This window comes from Eublepharis macularius, chromosome 12, assembly GCF_028583425.1.
Source record: "Eublepharis macularius isolate TG4126 chromosome 12, MPM_Emac_v1.0, whole genome shotgun sequence".
Lineage (NCBI taxonomy): Eukaryota > Metazoa > Chordata > Lepidosauria > Squamata > Eublepharidae > Eublepharis > Eublepharis macularius.
Window position 1 is genome coordinate 77,564,027 of NC_072801.1, and position 16,076 is coordinate 77,580,102.

Genomic DNA, 16,076 nt, shown 5'->3' on the forward strand with positions numbered 1-16,076 from the left:
TGATTCATTTGAAATGTGGTGCTGGAGGAGAGTTTTGTGGATACCATGGACAGCCCCAAAGACAAATAAGTGGGTACTGGGTCAAATCAAGCCTGAATTCTCCCTAGAAGCTAAAATGACAAAACTGAGGGCCAAGCTACACATGACGAATGACACTTGAACAGCAAGTGTATTTCTCCCTGTTCACTTGCCCTCCACTCAATCCACTTGCTGTTCAAGTGTCATTCATCATGTGTAGCTTGGCCCTGAGGCTATCGTACTTTGGTCACACTATGAGAAGACAAGATTCTCTGGAAAAGTCAATAATGCTGGAAAAAGCGGAAGGCAGAAGGAAAAGAGGAAGACCTAAAACGAGATGGCTGGACTCAATAAAAGAAGCTACATTCTCCAGTTTGCAAGATTTGAGCAAGTCTGTTAATGAGAGGATGTTCTGGAAGTCTTTCCTTCATAGGGTCGCCATAGGTCAGAGGCGACTCGACAGCACATAACACGCACACACCTATCCATTCAGCATCTCTTCGGGTTTCTCTCCCCTCCCTCTTCCTCCCTCCCATCCTTCCTTTTTCTCCTTTCCACTGTCTCAATTTCCCCACCTTCCTTCTCACTCCTATGGCCTGCTCCCATTCTGCTATCCCCTTGCCCCTCGATAGCTACCTGTAGTCACAACTCCGGCAAACACCCAGCACTGTCCGTAGAGCACGGGGTAGCCCGTCTTGTGATACTTCAGGAGGATGTCTCGGCTGCCTACCCAGGCCGAGGGGTTGGTGCCGCGGGAATAGTCGCCCGTCCAGTTTCCTACCAGGACTCCGTTGTCATCCAGAGAGTTCACCTGAGAGAGAGTAAAAAATTTAAAAAATTAACTTTCTGGTTAGCTCAAGGGAAAAGAGAACCCTCCCCCCCTGAAAATGCTCAGAGCTAAGGCTTGCATTTCCCCTCTTTGCCTCTCTTGATATGTTCCGCTACGACAGCTTCACTCATCTGAGTAAGGCCTTTTGAAGGTGCTACTGCTACTGCTTTTGTCATGCAAGATTTGTGCGACGTCGCACAAATCTTGTACGAGAAAACGTGATCTTCTGCAGTTTTTGTGCGATGTTCTGGGTCGTTCCGAGGGAAGGTAAGCCGTGTAGAAACGGCCTGGTCTTTTTTTTTTTTTGCACTGTTCTCATAATTCTGTAATCTGCCTTGAATCTCAATAAAGGAAGTAAATAAATACATTTTAGCCAAGTTTGTTATATTTTAATCCCATTTTTCCTCCAAGGAGCTAGAGTGGCACACATGGATTTCCCCTTCCATTTTTCTTCACAACAAACCTGCAAGGTGGGATAGGCTGAAAGAGAGTAGGTGGCCCAGGGTGACCGAGTGAGCCTTATGGCCAAATGGAGGCTTGAACCCAGCTCTCCCCAATCTTGGTCCATCCCCATTTTTTTTCTCTTGAAACCAAGAAGCATTCTGGTGCTGATGTTGGTCTCGTCCCACTGAGACTGGCACCAGCCACACAGGGCTGAAGAACAGGGGAGGCAAGAACAGATGGTCCAAGGCTGTAAGGGTGCTGGGTAGCCATTACATAGGGTTGCCAGCCTCCAGGTGGTAGCTGGAGATCTCCCGGAATTACAACTGATCTCCAGGCAACAGAGACCAATTGCCCTGGAGAAAATGGCTGCTCTGAAGGGTGAACTCTATGGCATTATACCCCACTGAGGTTCCTCCCCTCCCCAAACCCCGCCTTCTCTAGGCTCCCCCCCCCCAAATCTCCAGGAATTTCCCAACCTGGACCTGGCAACCCTACCATTACAGCCTACAAAGACAACGGCTGTCGGGGACATGCATCCTTTTTTTGCAGTGCAGAAAGCAGCGGCAAACAAGGGGCAACTGGTTGAAAAGCAAACTGCGATGAGACCTACATAATTTCCGGTTAACCTGTGGAACACCCTGCCACATGATCTTGCAAATATGCAACAACCTGGCTGGTGGAGCCGGTCTTACAAGGGCAGATGCATATTAAAATTTGCATCTATCAGATCTTACATCTGCATTAACATAATGAACAAGGCTGTAACTTACTTGGGACAAAGTCCCGTGGACTTCTGCTGAACCTATTTCTGAGAAAATATGCAGAGGATCAGGCTTGTCAACTATGTTTGTCATTCCTTGTGCATAATCACTGTGGTGTAGTGGTTAGAGTGCCAGACTAGGATCTGGGAGACCCAGGTTCGAATCACCAGTCTGCCATGGAAACTTGCTGGGTGATCTTGAGCCAGTTGCATTCTCTCAGCCTAACCTACCTCGTAGGGTTGTTGTTGTGAGGATAAAAATGAAGGAGAGGAGACCGATGTAAGCTACTTTTTGACCTCGTTAGGGAGAAAGGCATGGTATAAATAAAGTACATTAATCTCAGCAGACTCGTCAAAAATTAACCTGCTTATGTAAATGGGAAGTGTCTGAAGTCAGCACTTGCTTTGAGGAAGTGGTCCACCAGGGCAATATATACAAGCATGCATCTCTGAACATGTGCAGAGTGTTCTGTCTAAGGGTGCTGCGATTCAGGCAGAAAGCTACAGCTCTCTGTATGCGTGAGTCTGCTGACTATGCTTCCCAGTAGCTGGTGTGCGTCCACTGAACTTGTGAATGGTTCCCACTGTTTAGTTCACAAAACAAATACGAAGGGTAAAGGAAAAAAACCTGAACCCCTGAGAAAAAGAAAAGAGGAAGAGGCAGGCCACAGTAGCAGTGGAAGACCGTAAGGATTTTGGAGCCTGAGGAAGAAAAGCCAGAGAGCAGCCTCCACTCCTACTGGAAAATAAAGATAAAATATCATTCGTCGTCGTAGATTTTCCAGGCTGTATAGCCGTGGTCTTGGCATTGTAGTTCCTGACGTTTCACCAGCAGCTGTGACTGGCATCTTCAGAGGTGTAGCACCGAAAGACAGAGATCTCTCAGTGTCAACGTGTCAAGAACTCTTCTCACATTGACACTGAGAGATCTCTGTCTTTTGGTGCTACACCTCTGAAGATGCCAGTCACAGCTGCTGGCGAAACGTCAGGAACTACAATGCCAAGACCATGGCCCGGAAAATCTACAACAACTAATGTTCTCCAGCCGTGAAAGCCTTCAACAATATATAAAATATCATATTAATATGTTCATAGATCCAGAGGAGTTAGCTGTGTTAGTCTTTAGTTGCAAAATAGTAAAGAGTCCAGTAGCACCTTTAAGACTAACCAACTTTATTGTAGCATAAGCTTTCGAGAACCACAGATCTCTTCATCAATCTGATGAAGAGAGCTGTGGTTCTCGAAAGCTTATGCTACTGGACTCTTTACTATATTAATATGTGACATTTTGCTGTCCTTCAGCGATATCCCAGAAGCATGGTCCACATTGATTGCAAAGACCAAGGCTCAGATTGGGTCTAAGAGAGACTTGAGTTTGAATCCCGCTGAACGTCCTTATGCCAACTACTGGCTACCTAGCCAGTCCTACCACACAGGGATGTTGTGAGAGCAAAGAGGGATAACCCGGCTGTATCTTGCCCTGACTTCTCTAAGGAAGGGTGATCTACAAATGTGTAGACAGAAAAGAAGAAGGTTTTGCAGATGAGAGTAACTTTGAGGGAGGGCCGGGGGGGCTGTCCTCCAGTTGACGTCTCACCATGGCAGAAACAACACGGGAGACCATGATCGGGTCTCCGCGACTCGCATGAGGCATCCCTCGTCGGTCCAACATATAGAGGCAGGCATCCAGCACGCCCTGGTCAAACTGTGGGGAGAAAAGAAAGGAGATCATGGTTGGGGGAGCTCTCCAGGTCACCAGGGCCGTATTAATCCATGGCCGGGCCCCTAGGCTTTCAGGTATTTTGGGCCCCCTCCGGCACTTCGATCTTTCACCCCACTACAGCTGACAGCCTGACCCTGATATGGCAGGTACTAGACCCCAGTACATAGCCCTGTATCCATTTTGAGGGTCTCCTGAAGAATTGTATTCCCAATTTTTAAAGTATTTTTATTGTGCAAGTAGAACTCTTCAGGAAAGCACAATTTGGGGGTATAATTGTTCAATGCTGTAATATTTTGAAGGGAATACATTTTTTATTATTTATTAAAATATATATATAATTTATGGATCATTGTTTTAATATGAGACAATTTGTTTCACTTCAGCAAGGAAGCAGCTAATTATCTTGTTAATAGAGGTTATATAAGAGAATCAATTAATTGGAATTTATGTGGGGGTGGGCCTCAGCAAAAAAATTGATGGGCCTCTCGTCCCTGCGGGGCCCCTAGGCTTCGGCCTAGTCAGCCTTATGAATAATACGGCCCTGCAGGTCACTCTCTTATCAATAGGCACACCTTGGGTTGCCATTTCCTCGCCCGAGGCGGGGGTTCCCCTCCCTCCTCCATGCCCATTGACTTGGCTGGTGGGAGGGCACACTCCCCTGGGCACTCCCCTGGGTGGTGTCCCCCCCCCCCCGGGTGATTGCATGTGACGCGCTCCTGTGCCCACAACAGGTCTGTTTCGGACTGGATCATTCCCCACAGGGTCCAATCCGTCCCTTGGTGAGCATGAGAACGCTCCCAGCTGCCCTTTGCCCCCCGTGATGATGTCACTTCCTCCTCGAGGGCTCCCAATCTCCTGCCAGGGGAATGGAGGGAACTGGGAAACGCCCGGGCTGACCTCCAGAGGACTTGGCAACCGTAGGCAGACCTGCCCCTCATGCAGGCATCAGGCATTCTCTGAGGCTAAGCTGACTTGGGCTTAACCAGTATGTGGGCAGCGGGCTGTCACGAAGCCCCAAGATTGCCCTGAGCTCCAGCAGAAATGCACAGTCAGGCTGCCCTCCAAGGGCGCTTTTCTTTTAACTGCAGGGACAATTCTCAACGACAGCGCCGCCAAATGGCAGATACTGAAACAACCACACAGAGCGCACCAAGGCACTGTGGCGTAGCTCCATGACTTCTGCTTGCTGCTGCTTTCCAAGAAGCCAGGGAGGCCCACAGAGTAAGGTACAAATGGCTCAGAAGAGGGAGGAACGTGTCATCCTGCCTTTCTGACGACCGAAGTTGAACCCTATGAAAACAGGGGCCCTGTATCTGAGCTGTGGGTTGACAGGACTGGGAATACGGCTCCCAGCCCTGGATGGGGCATCACTGGCACCTGTGCTGGTGGTGAGGAGCCTGGGCGTGGTCCTGGATGCTTCCTTGTCAATGGAGGCCCAGGTCCCGGCAGTTGCCAGATCTGCATTTTTCTACCTTCGGCAGATCAGGCAGCCTGTTCCCTCTCTCTCTCGAGCAGTGACCTGGCTACAGCGATCCAAGCGACAGTTATCTCCAGACTAGACTACTGTAACTCACTCTACACAGGGCTGCCCCTGAGACTGATCCAGAAGTTACAGCTGGTCCAGAATGCAGCAGCACACATCCTCGCTGGGATGCCGGTTCGGACACACATACAACCTGCCCTGTGCCAGCTGCACTGGCTACCGATTGAATTCCAGGTCAAGTTTTGACTATGACATTCAAAGCCCTAAATGGACTGGGACCTACATACTTACGGGACCGCCTCTCACCATATGTTCCCCAGAGGGGCCCGTCGTTTGGCTGACCAACATCTGGTGGTCCATGGCCCCAAAGACACTCCCCTACCCTCGACCAGGGCCAGGGCCTTTTCGGCCCTAGCACCAGCCTGGTGGAACCTCTCTGTTGAGACTAGGACCCTGCGGGACTTGTTACAGCTCCGCTGAGCCTGTAAAACGGAGACGTTCCGCCAGGCCTATGGTAGTGGTTGAGATTTGGGTGGGCTGCTTGGTCGGCCTCTCTGCTGTGGCCCTGGTTCGCCATTTAGCTAAGACTTCTGCAACCTGCCCACTCCACCCAAGTGAATTCCTGAATTAACCTCACATGTCGTCGCTTGCATTTGGTCTTAATTTTATATCTTGTATTGTATTATTAATTTTATATTGCATTTTATGTCATTGTAATATTATTAATGTTACCTGCCCTGAGCCTACTTGCAGGGAGGGTGAGCTAGAAATGCAAGAAATTAAATTAAATTCGAGGGCCTGGATGGATACCTTTGCAAATGGGGTTATGCGGGAGACTTGGCTTACTGGAATGCTGGTTTCTCTTTCTCTCTCTCTTTCTCTGCAAGGGTGGGAAGACTCATATCTTGGGTAATGCTGTCCCGAGCCTTCGCATTCCTCCCCACCCCGATTGCCACACACGCACCTTAATCTAGCTCTGCTCAAGGGCTGAGAAGGACCTACCTGCCCATAGTTCCACGTCCGCTCCCCAATCTGTGATTCCGTCCCATAGTAGATGCGCCCCGTTTCATTCAAGATGTACTCCTCAAGCGTACTGGTTTGCGGCACGTAAACGGGATCATCTGAGCAACATAGAAAGAACAGAGAGGTTCAGTTTCTGGAGGACCTGAATATTCTCCAGCTTCCAAAGGAAAGCACATTTACAACCAGGGACAGAGAGGAGAGGGAGATGATAAGAGAGCTCAGTGCTTTCAATTGCCAGCTAAAATGCAGGCATTTGGCAGGTGCTGCTTCCCTTGCTGATTACATCTAATATTTTTGGTTTTAACATTGATGCTTTTCCTTGGAGGAGCTCAGGGGGCAGTATATGATAGTGTTGTGTGTCCCCTTAACATTCACAATAATCTTGCAGGGTAGGTTTGTTGAGACAGAGAGAGAGGGGGGGTTGGCTCAAGTTTCATGGCTCAACACTGGTTCGAGCCTGGGTGTGTCTGGTTTAAATCTTCCATAAAAATGACAATATTCCGAAGCCAGTGGGAGAAATTTTCAGTTTGCTGCTGATCCAGAAAAAGTGCCTGTTCCACAAATGAACCTTGAAGATAGACTTAAGCATGAAATTACTTTCCATGTAGGACTCAGGCTGGATCAAGGTTCTCTCCCCTTACAATCGGTGTTAACGCCGTAAAGCACACCTAGGGAGACTGGACTGTCACGAGTTATGTTGTAAATGCTAATTTTTGCTACTGAAACTTTGTTTAGAAATGTCATAGGCTGGACCTTGGGTGTTGTGTGGACATTCTGCTCCCAGGATGACATTTCCCTCGATTTTCCATACACCCAGAAGAGGATAATCCTTCGTGCTTCTGACAAAGTGGTTTTAAGCCCACAAAAGCTTTGGCACACAAACTCTTCAAGGTGCCACAACATTCCTTTCTGTTTCTGCCTCCACCTTTCCAAACGGTTCCCCTCCCAAAGAGCCCTTGACATTCCTGGGGACAATGTACACAGCACGTTTGTTCTTTTTCTCGCAGCCCTCTCCAGACTTTGTTTGCCTTTTTTCAGGGCTCTGCAAGGCAGTGCTCCGCCAGGGGGGCTGTTTACTTTGGGTCCTTGTCCAACATATTTGGTGGGAGATAACACATTCCACTTCCCCGCCCTAGCTCCTGCCTTTTCCTATCCCTCTGAGGTCAGAGAGAAAACAGGGATGGGGGTGTGGGAAAGAGATAAGATACCGGGAGGGTGTCTTGGCATCTGGAACATCCAACCCTGCCCTGCTAGTCCCCTTCCAGGAAGTACAGAGTTGGGAAAATATCACCCCCGCCACACACAGGAGAATACGAACAGGAGCAGCTACAGGCTTCCATCCCTCCAGGGGTGATTGGCAGCTTTGCTGTGGGAGTCACAACCCTGGCCATTCTGGCCAATTTGGAACAATATTTTTTCCGGAGGTTTTTCCCGGCTAACTTCAGGGGTGGACTGGGGTGTTACAGCAACCCCAGAGTGAGCTGAACCAAGCGGCGCCTGCATTGCTAGCACAGGCAGGGCAGGGCAGCAGAGTCCATTCAACCTAGACTTGTGCTGTGGCAACAACGTCTACAGGTGTCAGCTTGCCCAGAACCACATGAGCCGCTTGATCCAGATGGCTCTTGGCCACCAACACCACTCCGAGAGAGCAGCCCATTGGAGATGTTACGAGAAAGTGAAAAGTCTAGTGGCTAACCACAGCTCTGATATAAGGTCACAATAATGATGCATATAATCTCAGGCTTGTGAAAGTCCTGTGGGATACTAAACAGGGCTGAGGTTGGAGAAATGCTCTCTGGTTGTTCTCTTTCTAGAGGCTGCCAACTGCTCATTTTTTAAAAAGTCTTTCAGGCATGATCCAGCAAAGTAAAGCATCATTATTCTCAGTAGAAGAGTTCAGCACACGATAAAATATTTCCTGTTGATTTGGGTGGGGTTTTAGAATGCATCACTTTGACCGTATCGTTTAATACAAAGAAATACAAGACATTCCATAAAACAAAACACCCTTATCCCTCTGTTTTTAGAAGATAGCACGTGCACCGTATGAGAAAAGTTATTCCTTTAGAGGTGAATTAGGAGGGTCAATGCATCTAAGATGGTGCTTGCCTTCCACAATTTAAATCCTTTTAGTCGGAGGCACATTTTCCCAAAACCCAAATCCAAATCAGACTTTTAATGGCGTAATAGCATAAACTGGTACAAATTACAAGATTTTTACAATAAGAAGATAAAGCTCGTACAGATTGTCTTGACGGATCTTAATGGCATGTTTTCCCATTAGTCAAAAAGCTGTCAAGTGTTCCTTTAACCAGTCAACTTAAGAAGACCGTCCCCGGCAGCCATATCCATTCTGCCCTCCCCAGCAATGTTCGTTTCTCCATTCCAAATCTTACCGTGACACCAGGGGTTGAAGAGAATGTAAGTCTCATAGCGGGGGTCGAAGGGCGCCTGGTACTCGCCCGCTTTGCTTCGTGTCTTGACGCTGAATTGGTATTTGCCAATCACAGCTTTGGGCGAACTGGTTACCCGAAGGGTCATGGTGTTTGAGTCCAAATCAACCAACTCAGCTGCCCAACCCTTCTCCGATAGTCGGCTGCCCACCGGGACCAGAATGTGCGTCCCCTTGGAAGTCTGTGGCGTGGGCCCTGTCAGAGAGATGGAGAAATTAGGGGAGAACCTGAGGCAAGAAGCAACCGCATTGCTGAGAGATAAGCCGTTTCTCCCACTCTCTGTGTCCATCTATGGACATACACAAGTCCCGTCTGGTATTTGCTTCCCCCAAATTAGAATTCTTTTCTGCGATTCCAACTGGATGCAAACATGACCTTCTGATTATATGGGAACCCTATAAAAGCCCTTCCAGTTCAGGTCAACCTGCCAAACATTCTTTTGCAGGTGGCATGCCCACCAATAAGCTAGGATGTCTTGCTACACTCAGCCAGATTAGTCTTTCTTAGCATCTGACTCTTGTCCTCAGGGCTTTTTTTCTGGGAAAAGAGGTGGTGGAACTCAGTGGGTTGCCCTCGAAGAAAATGGTCATACGGCTGGTGGCCCCACCCCCTGATCTCCAGACAGAGGGGAGTTTAGATTGCCCTCCGCGCTGCTGAGCTGTGCGGAGGGCAATCTAAACTCCCCTCTGCCTGGAGATCAGGGGGCGTGGCCACCAGCCATGTGACCATTTTCAAGAGGTTCGGGAACTCCGTTCCACCACGTTCCAGCTGAAAAAAAGCCCTGCTTGTCCTCCGTATTTATCCCTTCTACTTCTCAGAATTCAACCTCAGGTTCCGCTCACCTGGCCTGTGGAATGTGCCTCACCCTTGGGCTTGGCATGCATCCCTCTGATCCTACCAGGAGGCCATCCCACAGATTCTCAGCGCCAGGGATTTCCACCTGTTAGCCTGACACCTTGCAAATCCACTTGGCGACGTTCGATCTAGCCATCGTGCCCAGTAATGCCCCAGCAGTCTGCATTTTGCCTGGATTCTCAGCAGGCCATCTAGCGCTTGTCTAGTTCATTAGCAGGCTCTGATTCCAAGCTTCTCTTTTTTGAAGACTCTCCAGCCCACGAGGACCCAGAAATATGTGGCAAAATGCTATTTGGAGCCTGTTCCCTCCTTCCGTGGTTCTAGCCGATGAGGGAGGCCACCACTTTGATTGCGCCCTTCTCCCAGCTCAGCTTTGAGAAGGCAGCGTGGACAAAGTCCCATCAGGAGCAAAACGCCAGAGTGAAAGATGTGTCCTGATTTTTATGAGGTCATTGTCAGGCATAAACACAAGCCAGCAATTAACAGTTTGCATAACTAGCAACTGATTTGCACAGGGCGCAACAGGGAATTTGAGCGTCCTACAAAAGGCCCCGTTCCGTTCACACAGGTCCCTTCCTGCCACTCCACCCTCAGGCCGTCTCCATCCTGCACCTTCTGGCGACTGCTCTTTCTGTCAAGGATGGAGCACATACTTGGAAACTGTGCTCATATCACTGCCATTGTGTAGATGCGCCCTATTAACCGAAGGGTTCCTTAAAGCAGAGCTAAGGTCAACCCTCAGGGAGGGTTGCTCTTCTGGTGACCGCCACGCTGCTTATTTCTGCATCAGGCTGTGGTGGTTGGGAGAGGGTAGGTTAGGGTTGCCAGCCTCCAGGAAGTGGCTGGAGATCTCCCGGAATTACAACTGGTCTCCGGGACACAGAGATCAGTTCACCTGGAGAAAATGGCTACTTTGGGGGGGGGCTCTATGGAATTATGCCATGCCAAGGTCCTTTCCCACCTCAAACCCCACTTTCTCCAGGTTTCACCCCTCCCCCACCAGGTCTCCAGGAATTTCCCAACTTGGAGCTGGCAACCCTAGAGTAGGTGGGTGCCATACCCATGCAATTTAAAGTAAGGAACAGAATCCCCTAGATAAGGAACATCCAGGGACAAAATGATGCAGAACAAAGTTAGAAAACAACCCCTTCCCCATATTAACACCACCAATTAGCAATTCACATGACAGCTACTCAGGGCTTTTTTTCTGGGAAAAGAGGTGGTGGAACTCAGTGGGTTGCCCTCGGAGAAAATGGTCACATGGTTGGTGGCTCCTCCCCTGATCTCCAGACAGAGGGGAGTTTAGATTGCCCTCCACATTGCATGGCACGGAGGGCAATTTAAACTCCCCTCTGTCTGGAGATCAGGGGGCGGGGTCACCGGCCATGTGACCATTTCCAAGAGGTTCCGGAACTCCGTTCCACCACGTTCCTGCTGAAAAAAAGCCCTGCAGCTACTAATCATTCCTATTGCTGTACATGAGCAAAGTGTTTTTCAGGCCTTATGACCTTGTTCCTCACAACAACCCTGTGAGGGAGGGCACTGAAACTTCTGTTAGAGAGATGCAAACACAACAAAATATTTAGGTGAGAAGCCAGGGTTCAACGAATACTAGGGCTCACCAGGATTCAGGGTCCAGTGTGTGTGTGTGTGTGGGGGGGGCGGCTACTTTACCAGGGCTATTTATTTATTTATATATTTATTATATTCATGTTCTGCTCTCCCTGCAGAGCAGACTCAGAGCAGATTACATCACAGTATAAAACAGGTCGCATAATAAAACCAGATTCAATTCAGAACAAAGCCAAATTATTTACTTGTGTGCTTTTTACTTTTTAACTGGTACAGCCCATGTCTGAGAACGGAGCTCTGACTCTCAAAAGCTCACACCCTGAAAATCTTGTTGGACTGCCATCTGCCTATGTGCAGAGGCATTCCCCCAAAACGCTTAAACATGACATGTCAAGGGCAGCAGAAGGGTAGATGTCAAAAAACACAGACTGCTCTCCTGCTTTCTGTCACAGGCTCACTCCCAATCTGCACCCCCTCGAGACCGGCACAAACATTCCAGAGAGGCTGAGAGCCGGGCGGATTCTCTCGTTCAACCAGCCTCATGTTTGTTGATGTTGCTTCTTCGAGAACCTGCAGGCCTTTGAAGTGAGGCCTGAAGCAGTGGAGGCGGCTGGGTTTCACCCAGATCGCTGGAGAGGACAGGAGGAGGCAGGGGTGTGTGGAGCGAAGCCCTGCTGTGGAGAAGGTGGGGACTCTAGCGGGCTCCTGTTTTCACAGGACTGGCCCACATCATTCCACCCAGATATTTTAAACATGAGAGAGAAGGTCATACCAACAATGCAACCACGTCGCCCCAGTGAGTAGGACAAACCAGCAGGCCTGGCTTATTCCTAGGACTGCCAACTTTCACTTGCTCTGTGTAATCCGCCTTGGATCTCAATGAGAAAGGCAGACAATAAATAATAACAACAACAAGAACTTGGGCCTGGAGATCCCCAAGAATTACAGCTAGGGATCCCATTCCCCCGGTGGGGGCAAGAGATCCCCTGCTTCCACCTCCGGATAGATCAGCCCACTGCAAAGCGTGCACGCTCCCCTGCCTTGTGCAATGACGTCACTTCCCAGGAGTGAGTTCATTGCACCAGTGCAGGACCGCACGCAAAGCACACACGTGAGGAACATGCCGAGAGCAAGAAGAAGGTAAGCACTGGGCCCCCCATCTCTCGCCAGAAGGGTAACCTAGATCACCAGACTACTGGAGTTCCCCTGGAGGAAACCTTGGGAGATGGCCTCTATTCCATTACATCGCTGCTGAGCGCCGTCCCCTACTCCCATGCCTTCGTTTGTCATGATCCATGGAAATCAGCGGATAAAACTTTTCATGGCATGGAGATAAGAAACAGGGATTACACTGCTGTTAAGGTTTAGGAGTGGAAGCAGGTCAAAGAATCAGCATCCACAGCTCGGGCCAAGGAGCAGGGCTGCCCAAGGAGGTTATGGGACTGGGACACTGGGGTAACTGTTGCTATCCCATGCCAGGTTTGTCAAATCTGGCTTGGGAAGTTCCTGGAGATTTGGGGGCAGTGCCTGGGGAGACCTGAGGTTGGGAAGGGGAGGGAGTTCACCAGGGATGCCAAACCGTAAAGCCTGCCCTCCAAAGAGGTCCTTTGCCCCTACAGGAACGGGTCTCTGTCGTCCTGAAATGAGTTGTAATTCCAGCCCCCACCTGGAGGTAAAGTAATGACTTCTGGGGAATTGCACAGTTTTAAAGCTGAAAATGAGGAGACTGAAATGGCTCAAGGTTTTCTATTCCTTGGCTCGATCGTCAACCGACAGGGAGACTGCGATGAAGAAATCAGAAGGAGATCGAGACTTGGAAGAGCAGCTGTGAGGGAGCTAGAGAAGATCCTTAAAGATAAAGATGTCTCTCTGGGGACCAAGATCAAGATAATCCAAACTATGGTATTCCCCCCATTGCTATGTATGGATGTGAAAGCTGGACAGTGAAGAAAGCTGACGGGAAGAAAATTGATTCGTTTGAAATGTGGTGCTGGAGGAGAGTTTTGCGGATACCATGGATGGCCAAAAAGACCAATAAGTGGGTTCTAGATCAAATCAGGCCTGAATTCTCCCTAGAAGCTAAAATGACAAAACTGAGGCTCTCGTACTTTGGTCACATCATGGGAAGACAAGAATCTCTGGAAATGCTAGGAAAAGTGGAAGGCAGTAGGAAAAGGGGAAGACCTAAGACGAGACGGCTTGACTCAATAAAAGAAGCCACGTCCTCCAGTTTGCAGGATCTGAGCAAGTCTGTTAATGAGAGGATGTTCTGAAGGTCTTGCCTTCATAGGGTTGCCATAGGTTGGAGGTGACTTGACAGCACATAATATACACACACCTGGAGGTTGGTAACCCTACCTCATGCATATGTATAAAGCTAGATGTACAAAGCTACATGTGACGGTTTTTGTACATACAGACTACATGCAAGAATTTTCAAATCTAGCTCCTTCTTGCCTGGGAAACAAATGGGCTTTTCCCACTCATTGCTGGGGCCAGCGTAGCTAGGCAGATAGCGGTTACCCCAGAGACAAATTCCTAAGGTTCCTAAAGTTATATGATGTTAACAATTTGCAAGTGAAACTCTTTAAGCTGAGTTTCTTGAGTTACAAAGCGACGAACTAAAGAACAGAACGAGAGAAACTGTCTGAACCTAGCTGCATCATGCAAAGGGAACTGGGGGAACACAGTTCCCCTCTTCCAGACTGTCCACACACCAGCCCTGTAAACAAGCACTCTTGAGTTCGGCTTAGCATTTGTTTCACGCATAACTCCGTACAACATGGTGACAGGTCGTATTCTGCCACAACCACTTCTTGACATTCAGGGTCTGTTTGCACTCAAATATGCTAGGTTTTTTGCTTTTACGAGAAAAGTTTAAACAAAATGAGAATTATGGTGGGGCCCAGGGCAAGGGAACCCACAGGAGCTCATGTAGGGGACACCTTGTTTGCAGGGCCTGGTCATATTGCCCTAGTTGACTGGGAGGAATCTTGGGTTTAAGCCTCCCCTACCCTGGTCAGTCATGAAACACACTGGGGATAGATCAAGGTGGGTAGCCGTGTTAGCCTGTCTGTTAATCTGCCTGTATTAGCAGAAAAGAGCAAGAGTCCAGTAGCACCTATAAGACTAACAAAATTTGTGGTAGGGTATGAGCTTTTGTGAGTCACAGCTCACTTCTTCAGATACCGAAACATATTGGGTGGCCTTGGTCCAGTCACACTCTGTCCTGCCTCAGAGGGTTTTTGTAAGGCTAAAATGGAACTGGGGTGACACGTGTATGGCGGAACTCCTTAGAGGAAGCAAATGTAACCAGTGCTCCTTAATGGAAGAGACGGACACATCTTGAGGGGCGTTCAGAATTTTAGGGGGCAATGGGACGGCTTTGAGATTTTAGGCATACCCTTCTCACAGTGGCTTCTGGCAGCCAGCCGAGGAGAGTTGATTTTATATTGTTCCATCTCGAGGATAAAATCTGAGATTTCTTCCTCCCAATCAAACCTAACATCAGGCTCAAGATAGCTGAAGAAGGGAGCTCTGACCCTCGAAAGCTTGCACTCTGGAAATCTTGTCGGTCTCTGGAGTTTTAAGCTAAACATTAGGAAGCACTTCCTGACAGAGCGGTCCCTCAGTGGAACGGGCTTCCTTGGGAGGTGGTGGGCTCCTCCTTCTTTGGAGGTTTTTAAGCAGAGGCTAGATGGCCATCGGACAGCAATGCTAGTTCTGTAAACATGGGCAGATCAGGGCAGGAAGGGTTACATCAGTGCTCAGTTCTCATGGCCCCTTCTTACATTCCCAGGGTACTGCCGATCACACTTTGGGGTCAAGAAGCAATTTCCCCCCCGGCCAGTTTGTCCAGGAATTCTGTTTTGCCATCTTCTGGTCATGGAGCAGGGGTTCACTGGGTGTGTGGGGTGGGGGAGATATTTGTGAATTTCCTGCATTGTGCAGGGGGTTGGACTAGATGATCCTGGAGGACCCTTCCAACCGTATGATTCTATGGTTTTACTGTGCCACTGGATTGAAATCCTGCTGTTCTACTGCAGATCAACATGGCTACCCACCTAAGACTACCAGGCTCAAGGGTTTCTCCACAAGTTGCCTGAGATCTGTATAACATACACATATATATCATAACTACATCTAAACAAATAGAGTTGTCTCGTCCGGACTCTGGTTTTACGTTTCAGTTACATTTCTGATGATAATGTTATATGCTCGGTGGTGGTGTGGAGCAGACAATTAAAAGTTAAGAACTGCTGCTATAGAGAGAAGACAGACAGACAGACAATTGGGAAGGCGCTGTGCTGGGGGGCAAAATGGGGGCAGCAAAACGTTTTAAATTATGTACAGCACCTGGCACCCGATGGTGCTGCTTCAGCTCTTTTTGTCAAAGAACCCTGAAGTTAGGGAGAACTGTCTAAGGATGGAGATACACACCCACCAACCGGCAAGGAGACGACTGAGTGTCCTCAGAAGGGAAATTGGGGCTCAGGATTCTTTCCCACCCCAGCTGCCTTGAGCGGCAGGTTAAGGCACGAAAGGAAGGCACAAAACCTGTTCTCCAGTGGGGTGTGGCACCCACGTCTTCTTCGCAACTCCTTTCTGCTCCCTCCTACACCGCATGTTCTAGCTGGCATTGGATTTCGTTGCTGCATCATCGGCGTCCTCTCCTGCCACCTCCCTGCCCCGCCTTGGGGTGTGTGTCACCTTGTTTCTGGCAGGATCTAACAGCTGGGAAAACAGGCAGGGGATCCAGCAAATAACATTCTCCCCAGCAGGGAGAGGGGAAATGGCTTCCCCTGTTGAATGTCTGCCTGTCGTGCTCAAGACACCTGCCAGAAAGAAGGAAGTAAGCAGAGGTATAGCTATAACAATAGAGGGATTTGATCTGGTAAGCCTGGAAAGTTCACCAC

At 49.0% G+C, this 16,076-nt stretch overlaps 1 protein-coding gene across 1 annotated transcript in view; it reads right to left on the reverse strand.

The window, feature by feature from the left end:
- Window positions 1–16,076, reverse strand: part of TGM1 (transglutaminase 1) — a 45,904-nt gene that overhangs the window by 10,489 nt on the left and 19,339 nt on the right. Inside the window, exons 4-7 of the mRNA XM_054995001.1 lie at window positions 8,677–8,928; window positions 6,260–6,378; window positions 3,649–3,756; window positions 655–829 (exon numbers count right to left, since the gene is read on the reverse strand). Of these exons, the coding sequence (XP_054850976.1) occupies window positions 655–829; window positions 3,649–3,756; window positions 6,260–6,378; window positions 8,677–8,928 (654 nt within the window). The remainder of the gene's footprint in view (window positions 1–654; window positions 830–3,648; window positions 3,757–6,259; window positions 6,379–8,676; window positions 8,929–16,076) is intronic.